This window comes from Neltuma alba, unplaced genomic scaffold (genome assembly GCF_004799145.2).
Source record: "Neltuma alba isolate B1F8T4 unplaced genomic scaffold, ASM479914v2 tig00003312_pilon, whole genome shotgun sequence".
Taxonomy (NCBI): Eukaryota; Viridiplantae; Streptophyta; class Magnoliopsida; order Fabales; family Fabaceae; genus Neltuma; species Neltuma alba.
In genome coordinates this window covers 18,195-28,928 of record NW_021633231.1, presented here as the reverse complement: position 1 = coordinate 28,928, position 10,734 = coordinate 18,195, and the positions used below count along the sequence as shown (strand labels likewise).

General features: G+C 34.3%; 1 protein-coding gene across 1 annotated transcript; it reads right to left on the bottom strand.

The window, feature by feature from the left end:
• Nucleotides 1–40: 40 nt before the first annotated feature.
• LOC114741187 (chloride channel protein CLC-d-like) lies at nucleotides 41–8,488 on the bottom strand. Its single transcript, XM_028929439.1, has 23 exons — nucleotides 7,974–8,488; nucleotides 7,743–7,815; nucleotides 6,785–7,006; nucleotides 6,643–6,689; nucleotides 6,449–6,547; nucleotides 5,615–5,689; nucleotides 5,417–5,505; nucleotides 5,004–5,144; nucleotides 4,842–4,912; nucleotides 4,663–4,742; nucleotides 4,307–4,462; nucleotides 3,449–3,508; nucleotides 3,291–3,365; nucleotides 2,593–2,744; nucleotides 2,094–2,229; nucleotides 1,892–2,023; nucleotides 1,449–1,526; nucleotides 1,310–1,365; nucleotides 1,114–1,200; nucleotides 887–1,043; nucleotides 704–805; nucleotides 530–616; nucleotides 41–118 (listed from the first exon to the last, which is right to left on the bottom strand). Exons 1-22 carry the CDS (start codon nucleotides 8,160–8,162, stop codon nucleotides 560–562), a joined length of 2,334 nt encoding a protein of 777 aa, XP_028785272.1. The 5' UTR covers nucleotides 8,163–8,488; the 3' UTR covers nucleotides 41–118; nucleotides 530–559.
• Between the last annotated feature and the right edge of the window lie 2,246 nt (nucleotides 8,489–10,734).

The following is a 10,734-nucleotide window of genomic DNA, read 5'->3' as shown; positions in this document are numbered from 1 at the left end:
GACTACTTTGAAGGAAATTCTTTGAGCTGCATTAGTTGTATATTTGAGCATAAGCCAGAAAAACCATTAAGCAAAAGAAGCTCAACATCTGCGTTTCTTGCCATCTTGTTGCAGAATCCTGCGATGTGGAAAAAGAGGCAGGATTATTGTCAAATATATATGCAGCCGTTTATGCTAGACAATGGATTGTTGGTGAAGAACAATAGAAAACTATTGAAAAAGCTAAACGACAATTCTTTAGGACATTGCGCTATCTGAGCTTGACAAATTATATCCCAAGAGGTTGTTGTTCAGCGATAGCAAAAGAATGAAAATTGTCTTTTTTTTTTTTTTTAAAAAAAACAATGGCCATCATGGCATCATGAACTGAATCAAAAATTTCTAAGCATAATATATGAAAAGCTCATCATCCCATTACCACATGGATACCTTATTCATCGTCTAAAGCACTATAAAATAAAAATCACTAAGCTACCAAATCATGGTATTCAGATTGCATACAGAACAGGAAAAAAAAAAGAGAACTCACCTGAATCAAACAGATATAACGAGTCAACCATCATAAAGACACTATGCTGGTTGACTGGAGCTGTATTGTATTCACATTTTCGGAGTCCTGTAGACATATCAATTACAAAGTTAAAAAAGGATAAAGAAAAATATATCTTCAGTTCTAATACAATCAAAATTTTATAAAGATTACCTCAACCAACAGATCTTTTCTGGTTATCAAACCAAGAACACGAGATGGGCGAGGAACAACAAATAAATGCCTCAAACCTAGTTGGCGGAAGAGATTGTAGACCTGTGTTGTCAACAAGAATTAATGACTATACAACAAAAAATGGAGAATGAAATAAGTACTTGATGGATAAATATCACACACCTTTGTCAAAGACATATCCTCGGGTACAATATATGGTGAGGGGTTCAAAAATGGGGCAAGATCTACGTACATTTCTAAGTCGTCTGAACTTAGATGTATATCATCTATAGAGATTCCTTTACTAGAAACAGGCTTTGTGAATTCATCAGAATGATGCCTGAAAAGTATGACGAACCTTCAGAATATAGAAGAAGACGACCAAGTCAAGAGTGTTCATCAAGCAATACCTTATTGGGTTGGCCACGCCTTTGGTATCACCAGGTATAGGAATATGCTGGAAATCAATCTTTGACTGTAGAATTACCAATAGATGACTGCACCCAAATATAGGTATAGGAACTTGAGAATTCAATAAATGCAAGCTCTTGAATTGAACGCCCAACCAAATAGAAAAATAGACAGAATAGAAGAAATTCATATCACCTACGAAGCACTAATCCAATAACAAGTGATTCTCCACTTCTTGTGTGATCAATGACCTGTGCATTGTGAATTATAAAACACAATTTAAACACTGAAGGAATTAAAAATTAAAAGGTGTCATAATAATAGCTATACATACAGGAAAACCATTGTGATCATTGCTCCGCAAAATGGAAACTACATCTGCAACCTTGACAACACGGGGAAAAGAAACCACCTTTGACAAAAATAGCTAACCATAAGATCGTTTGCCAGGGGAATATTTAAAATGCAAAGCATGTGAAATATAAATCAATAGGAGCAAATACAGTGACAGAGCCTACACACACACACACATATAAAGTTGATCTCCTTCAACATAAGACAATTAACAGCCTCATTTTCCTAGGCCATGGATATTTGAAAGGATCTGGAATGACCAGTAGCTTGCTTCCTTTAAAGTTGGCTGGCACAAACATGTTTTCCATGTTCCTAATGGTTTCATTGCTGGAAACTTTCACAGTGCAACATAAATTCCTTGACAGGCAAAAAAAAAAAAAAAAGAATATACATTTTCTCAAGAAAAATTAATTAGGTATTTACCCTTCTGCTGCCACAGGCCTCCTTGGCTGTCATATTCCGCATTTCATATTTAGGCCTTGATTCAAGCAATGGAATTCCCTTTAGTCGGGCCTGCTCTTCGTATAACCCCTCATTAAAAGCATCACCAACAGCCTGTAGTGGAAAATACTTAGGGCATTTTAAAGTGGTTCTTTGTTGACAGGGGAGTTCAAGACATATATACCTTGGATATAAGGAGAACAAGCATAATAAGAGGTAAGAGTTGTAAGTTATTTGTTATTTCAACCATAATGACACAGAGGGACACTGTCATTCGCATTGAACCTCCAAGAAAAGATGCAGCTCCCAATAAAGCATACCTGAAGACATAAAAGCACCACATATAGAATTCAGGGCCAACAGAGAGCGCACTGGTGTTGCAAATTTTTCTTAATAGAAAAATCAAGTCTATGCAAAAATATATGCCCATAAATAAAGAGCACGACCCCATCACCAGTCAAGAGAGAAGCAAAGAAGATATGATTGCCAAATATAAAGACAAACAACATAAAAAGCCAGGGCACCAACAACATAGACATCCTACTACATGGTTTTGTCAGCCAGATATTCAGAAAGAGGGTACATCTTCCTTAGACAGCAGAAAAAGGGATTCTATAAATGCAGTCGTGTTTTTATGTCCTTTTAATCATGTTTATAAAGAAAAGCAATCAGCAAACACTTACGTTCCCTCTTCAATGTTGAGCTTTCTGTAATATTTCACAACAAGCATGCCAACAAGACGTCCATATGTTGATCCTATCATGATTCCAGGAACAAACTGACCAGCTGGAACTGCAGTACCAAATGTCACAACTGCTAGAGTATAAAACATAACCTGCCATGTGTGAGAGAAAATAATCAATATAGGAGCAATCAAAGCATAAAAGGTGCTGACTCCGTCCCTTTAATGAACATGATGATAGATTATTAAGCGGCTATACATACATTCAGATTAGAAATGGCATTATTTACTATACATCAAAAAAAAAAAAAGCCTTTTGCAACAGACTTATAAACTAGAAGCATGGACACTCGGACATAATATTAAATTGAACATGACAAACTGGCAAAACCTCTAGTGTGTATATATAATTCAAAATATTGCAATTCTAGCATCAGATCTGATATATTGAACATGGACAAAGCTCCTCTTTCAAAGTTACCAACCTTCATAACTTGTAAAAAAATTAAAAGAGGAGACAGAAAAATTTTAGTTGACAGATCTATTCTTGAAAAGTATATCTAAAACCAAAAAAAAAAACAGAGAGAGAGAGAGAGAATCAGACACAAGCCAGACGTTCCTCTTGTAATATACAAAAGCAAGGAGAATAAAATGTCCCATGTATGAGGAGTTCAAAGCATTAAGTGAAGAATGCAGTACCAAAAAGGTCAATAAACTTTGGGGACTGTACTCATGTATTGTTTTTGCACTAAACAAATTCCTTATGGCATCATCCTGAAACAAATGAAAAGTAACTTATGTGTCAAAGGAACTAAGAGAGAAAAATAAACAAAGATTTCCAGCGATCCATTCAAAACCTGTGTATTGAAGAAAATTGTGGCAAGATCATTGTATTCCTTGTCTTTGCTACAGAAGAACTGCAAAGGGCAAAAAATCACAACTCAATCTCGAAGGCTCGAAACACAATTTCAATCAACCTTAAAAACGAGATAGCATTTGGACAAATACTCTCCCATTAATGATAGTTTGCATATTTGACATCCTAATTAACCCGGCATAAATATATCTCACAAAGTTCTGAACTTCTGGTTACATTATTTTCAAAAGCTCAACTCAGCATTTTCAAAGCTATAGGAGGGCAAAGTTTTTGGCATAGGATTAAATCCTTCGAATAAGTTGTCAACCCTTGCTGCCCCCATTCTCCTGATTAAATTATAATTTTAGCTCAAGGCAAGGGTTAACCTAGCACGTGAATAGGAGTTTTAGATTTAAACATATTCCGGAGCTGACACCTGACGGCTTTACCCTCCAGAATAGTTTGTTTCTCTTTCTCAGTTTGATTTTAGATTCAGAGTTTCACAAGTGCTTTGATGTTGAATTCATATCTCCCAGTTTCAACTGTCGTCAAGCTTTCTTTTTTAATCAAAGAAGATTTAATGCCAAAAGAGAGAAAGGTGAGGAAACAGAAGATAATATATCCTCCTAAAAGAATGAAACACATGCAAAAGAATCAAAGAGCAGACAAGAAATACATCAGCAAAGCAAAGCTTTTCCTGTATTAAAAATTAGGATTATATAGATTGTGGCTAAATATAATTGAAACTCAACATAAACACTGGTTCAAGCAAAATTATTTAAAGAATAAATAACTGTGCGCCAAAAAAATGAAGAATAAAGAACCTCAAGGACACATAAAGAAGGACGAGAAGTCTTACATTTACATAATTCCCATACATTCCAGGTGGTCGAGGACATTCAATAACAGAATCAGAATGAGGACCAGATTCAGGGCATGGACTACATTTTCTTAGGAGCGGCAAACCAAATGAAATAACCGAAGTTAACAATGAGACAAGGCATGCTTCAATGATCTGTAAGACAGGGAAAGGTATGAAGAGGACAAAACGGACAAAATGTCCTCCAGAGTAAACATTACCTACTGTACAATAAACTGTATCTTCATTTAAGTTCTTGCTGATGTTCTTTTTCCCTACATTTTTCCTCCCGTTTTAATTCAAGTAAGGAGGTTCTAGGGAAGATGGTGATAATTGGATCAAAATCAACATCATACCTTGACTCGGCCCCCTTTCTTGTGTAAATGATTTCGACGCCAAGAAGTTACATAAAGAGTAAGCTGGTTAAACAAGGCTCCTGCAAAAAAAAAAATTTTTTTTTTTTGGCACTAGGTTGATGATAAGCAACTGAAATCACCAGACAAATTAAGTTCAGAACAAAGGTAATAATACCTACCTAGCAGTCCTCCAATAACCCCAATAACAGCCATTGGCAGTAACTCAGCAAATGAATAATCCTCTTGACCACTACAAGTAAATCGGGTCAAAAAGGTGAAATAAGAAGTGAAATTTCAGTACCAAATTGAAGGTAAGAAAAAGTAAAAGCTCATATATCAACCCTGATATATCCCATATGATGAATCCACCGGAGCCAAAATGTCCACATTTTCCACTCTTACACCACCCCATTGCAGTACGCACCACAACAGCCACAATGGCAGAAGTGAAGAAAACACGCCACATCAGTTGACTTCTCCACCTTTAAGTGCAACCAAAAAATAATAATGTACAAAATTAGATTCTTGCACCAGTAAGAGTGCATACTCAGCAGGTTCTGCCAAATAAATAAGCATATACGAATGTATCAAGGTATTGAAATATGTAAGTTATATCAGTGTCGATGAATCTTTCCTCAACCTCACATATGTGCATTAATAAGTTATAACTATCAAGAAGACATATAAGCTATCTTCAAAACACATACTTCTAAATAAAGAGAATTTAGTAACGAAGAATAAAAAATATCCTTACCAAGATGTTACCTCTTCCAATGCAAACAAAACACCACCAACTGGAGCTCTAAATGCAGCAGCTACTCCAGCCGCACAGCCACAGGTTACCTGCTCAAGACGTCAATTGCATTGGAAATGAGCACCTTCTTTGTGCTTTCAGGATAATAAGAGATGGTGTCCCCCATGGAATTCTAGATTAAAAGGACAATTAATTTACAAGATCTCGCTGATCTCGATCACTTTTGAATACTTGAAACCATCGCGAATTTAGATGATACTTGGCAGATCCACCCTGCTCAATACATGACATTAAAATGTTATTTTGAGTCTTTTCACGCAGACAAACATGTGCCCACAACAGAAAGCATATGAAGCTCAACTTCTGAAGCTAAAATCAATTGGGATGCTAAATTTCATCCATATAGGTCTAACTGCAAACTGGATACAGATCAGTACTACAACTCTTTGAGATATCCATGGATTAATTTAGATCAAGAATCTAGAGATAACAGCATTGAACTAGAATAATTACTTTCCAATGAAATGTGAATGGTTATGTTCAGAAGTGGAAGATGAACTTCCGTATATTGGTAAGATGCGAAGGGGGGAAATCATAGGAAAAGCAGGAAAATCACAAATGTCTTGACTCTTAGAATATATAATAAAGTAGCTGCAGGCCAAGCAACATGCGCTGCCCTAGATCTATGTTGCGAAAATAAATCTTTCCTTAGGTTTTAATCTCTTAACAATACATATACTCACATTTGTTCATTCTTAATGCTACTATATTTCTCTATGATGATAGGGGCAATGGTTATAAATAATTAACTTATATCAATGCACCTAGAGAAAATAAAAACCATAATCTCATTTAAATATTTGAGTTTGATAAAATATCAGAAAGAGATGGGTGCAAAATCTACTGCATCCAATATCTTAAAATTAACTTTTAATATAACAACCTCAGTTCTTGCCTCCATGTGGCCCACAAAGGCGGAAAGGTGTAGTAATAATTACAAACAACACTGAGCACTGAGCAATATAGGCTTACTTGTCCAAGCAAAGAAGCAATACAAGCACCAGTATGCACAAGAGGGCCTTCTTTACCCAAAGCAAGGCCACCTCCCACTGAACCAATGCTTCCAAATATCTGTTAGCCACTAGAGGAATCTCAGAATTAATAGCAAAAACATTTATCTAAAGATTATTAACCAAAAAGAAAAAGCACAATGCAAATCATCACACCTTTCCAATCAAGGTTCTGAGAAGAAGGATGCCATGAATATCAGCTCCTGCTCATGAATGAGAATCAGAACTCCCAACATACATCAGACTTTTAGAGAAGCAAGCAAAACACATGCAAGGACACATGTAATGTTCATCTTACCATTCAGGTAACCCTTGATTTCAGGAATACCAGATCCAGCTGCTGCTGGAGAAAATTGTGTGATAACATAGACAGAGGAATAGACCAAAACCAAGTTGATCAGGACATATACAAGAAAGCCCGCCAAATAAGATTTCTGAATTATATGAAATGTCAATGAAAACTTCCAGCCAGCGAAGTTTTCAACAGATATATTGATGAAAACAGCGGCAATTCCAGTACCTGCAAAACATTGGATGAAACACATACATATCAACAAACTTTTAACATATATGAGAAAGCTAGGGATGTATAAGGTACATGTAAGGCATAACATAATTAAGCTTTACGCCTATGTCTCTTTTTTGGCGTTCCTTCAATGAATACCAATCAATCTCACCAAGATACAAGTGCTTGCCTCCTATAAAGTCTGAATAAGGTTGATAAAAAAAGAAGCTTTATGTAATTAGGTATACAAACAATGAAGGAACTAGCAGATGGATTATAGACATGAAATTATCAAACCCTGTAAATAACATCTGTCTCCACGTCAAATTTCTTATGCACGTGCCAGCCATGGAATTTTATCAACATTTCTGCTAATTAATTTGGATTATCTATGGCAGAAAATAATTATAAGAATAATTGCTATATAAACACGAAACGCTTAGTGCACAAAACAGGAAGGCTAAGAAAAAGAAAATAAACATGAAAAAAAAAACGATTTTCAGAATTGAAAAAAAAAATCATCTTATCTGCATTAAAATAATAATTTAAAAATATAAACAATTAAAAATAACTGCAGGCGCATGATAATCAATTAAAAAAACAAGTATCTTTCTAGCCACATACCAAACGAGCCATTAATCATTAAACCATTGCGACTCAGAATCAGTGCCCAAAAAATTGAAATTACTACAATATACATATTCACTTCAAGGTTGAGATAGAAACTCAAACAGCAAGAAGAAGAACGTACCAATGCCTATGAGCAAAGCAAAGAACCATTTCACCACTAACAAATAGCCCACAAACAGCTTCCCCCTAAGCGCCTATCCATGTCAAAGTACGGAAAAATAATCATTTAATTAGCCAGGAGGGGAAAAAAAAAAAAAAAAAGAAGTCCCAACAAAACCAAGCATAATTGAACTAGAATGAACGAGAAACCGAAATAGCAATAGCAAGAAAGATGGTAGATAATCAGGGGAACCTGTTCTTCCCGATAAGCATAATTCTCTATAACTTCATAGTCAAGGCTCTCAACGCCGCTTCCATCACTCTTCTTCAACAAGCCAACAGTGTCGTCCGCGTCCAGGGATTCGTCCGAGTTCGGAATTCGCGACCAAACGAGCTTCGCCGTTTCAATACCGTTCTGGAAATGATTCGCCAGCATCGTCATCAATTAGAATCAAACCACCGACCAAAGATCACGACCCAGAAACCCAAAACCCGCACGGCATAATCCTAATTTATCAAAATCAGAGAAACAGTTGACATAAAAGGCGAGAAGTCGCTGCTCTTTCTTCCAAATTCCGCAGCAAGGAACACAGAGAGAGAGAGAGAGAGAGACTAAACTTGCTCTGTGTCGTGAAGTGACGACAGTTGATGTGCTATTTCGTCGTTTTCCTGGACGACCGTAGAACTTCCACGTTGAGAAGGTCAGCAAGCTCCGCCGCGTAAACGGTGTACGATGGGACGTTCGTTGGAGCTATAATTCCATGCGGACGCGGGAGAAGGAGTTGTGATTGGGATTTTCCAGTTTTGTTGCGTGCCATTAAAGTCAAACACAGATGGTATTCACGATGAACGGCTAATTAATTCTGTTTATCTTGCGCGAGTCTTCCATGTTATTTGACCCATAAAGCTTGTACGGTCCCCGTCAGCTTACATCTTGGGTCAATGTCTGCAATATCCAATACTGGCTCATATCTTTAATTAATTAAATGTAATGATTTGTACAAATTTTAAATATTTTACTATAATTTAATCTATGATTAAATCTGAATCTTTATAATATAACTCACCCGCACGCCCATATGATAATGCTTATACATGTGTCGTTCACAAATGATTCTTTGGTCCCGAGCCGCCCCACATTTCCAATAAGCAATAACTCTTCATAAAAAATATAATAATTTTACTAATAAAAAATGCTAAAATAAATCCCAGCCCCCCGTTCTGAGAGTAACTTTCAGATTGGCCCGACCCATTGTATCTGCATCCTGCTTTGGTTCCAAACGTTGAAAAGATTTTTAAAAAATTAAATAAATTATTTTAAAATATTTATATTTATTTTTAAAAAAATTAATTTGTCTGATTTATAAATTGATATGTAATTTAATGATATACATAAATATTCTAAAGAGATGATATAATTAAATTATTTATTTAGCATCCTTAATCTCTCCAAATTAATCAACTAAATCTTGTATTAAGCATTAAAGGTAGTATACTAATACTCTTCTAGTCCTTAAAATATAACATAATTCTTAAATTGATTTTAGTCCAAAATATAAGACATATTTCTCATATTTATCAATTTTTTTTAAATTATCCTTATGGATCTCCCTCACCCATAATCAAATAGGAGAGGAAAGAATGATATTAAAGAAATTGATTATAGCGTTTTAGAAAAAATATATCATATTTTTTATAATTAATTAACTTACTTAACTTTTTTAATCTAGTCAAATTAGTTATATAAGTCTTATATTAAGGTCCAGAAGAGTATAATATATATTAGACTTCAAGTGCGGGTTTATTTTAATTACTAGGATTTTCCAAAATAAAATATATATTAAATTATGATTTAATCACTATCCATAGTATGGTATTTATTATGAAATTATTAATTTTTCCTGATGATAATTAAAAGAGAAAACGGAGCAAATAGATTAAATAAAATATTATCTTTACTCCTAATTATAAAAACCCGTTTGTAGACTAAAAATGAAGCGTTATAATTAGGAGATGAGGTAGGATTGTATATAGGAAAAACACTTGGCAGATTAGAGTGAGATACAAAGAATGAGTGCTTGGACCACTGTCAGAAGTGGCGCCGTGGCCACTATGGAAAAGGCAAAATTGAATCAGAACGCACTAAATGGGAAAAATATATATCATTGTTCTTTGTCAGTGGAATTATCAAGAATTAATAATCTTGATAAATTTGTAATAAAAAATATTTACGTAAATTGGGTTCTAAGACTAAAAAAGAGCCCAACAAAATAACGAATAATTACAGAAAAATACACAAAATACACAAAAGTAAAATTATTAATAATAAATAATATTACATATGGTCACATTGAATTTAAAAGTGTATGGTGCTTTGGCCTCATAATTTTATATCTCTCAACAAGCAAAATTTAGCGATACTGAATTTTTGAAGTAAATTTATTAAAATAAATAAATTTACATTGGATACACGCGTAGATGAACGTATTTTCTTTTCAAAAATTAATTATTTAAATTTCAAAATGTTTTCTAGGAATTTGACATTTCAAATGTATTTTTTCAGTTCTTTATTAAGAAACATTTGTTTTCCAATTTATTACAAAAACTAGTGTAGAGGAAAATCTCGAACTCCGCTAAAAACATGACGAGGTACAAAAGAAAAAACACATCCAATTCCTCGCAAGTAATTAATAAATGTTTTTTCGGTGAAAAATATATTTTCACCACTTAATTTAAATGCTCATGTATTTCTTAAATAATAAAAATATTATATCGCGGTATTTAGGTCCCTTAATTGAAACTCCTTTAATTGGAGTCCCAATTACCAAAAAATTAATCAACATTTGTGATTTAATGATAGTGAGAGATGAGTTTTAATCCATCCTCCTTAAAAATCAAACAAAAATTTTTATTTCAACATCATTAAATTATAATTTAATACTTAATATTTCTCAACTAATAAGAGCTTCCAAATTCTCACATTGTGTGGAAATAATATATTTAACGTTTGTGGG

Bases quoted from the DNA above. Each gene is read 5' to 3' on its own strand.
- LOC114741187 (XM_028929439.1), bottom strand. From the start codon at position 8,162: ATGACGATGCTGGCGAATCATTTCCAGAACGGTATTGAAACGGCGAAG. The intron at 5,506-5,614 runs GTAAATTAATTG...CGTCTTGAGCAG, and splicing joins ATCGAGATCAGCGAGATCTT to GTAACCTGTGGCTGTGCGGC. The intron at 806-886 runs GTGTGTGATATT...TTGACAACACAG, and splicing joins AGGATATGTCTTTGACAAAG to GTCTACAATCTCTTCCGCCA.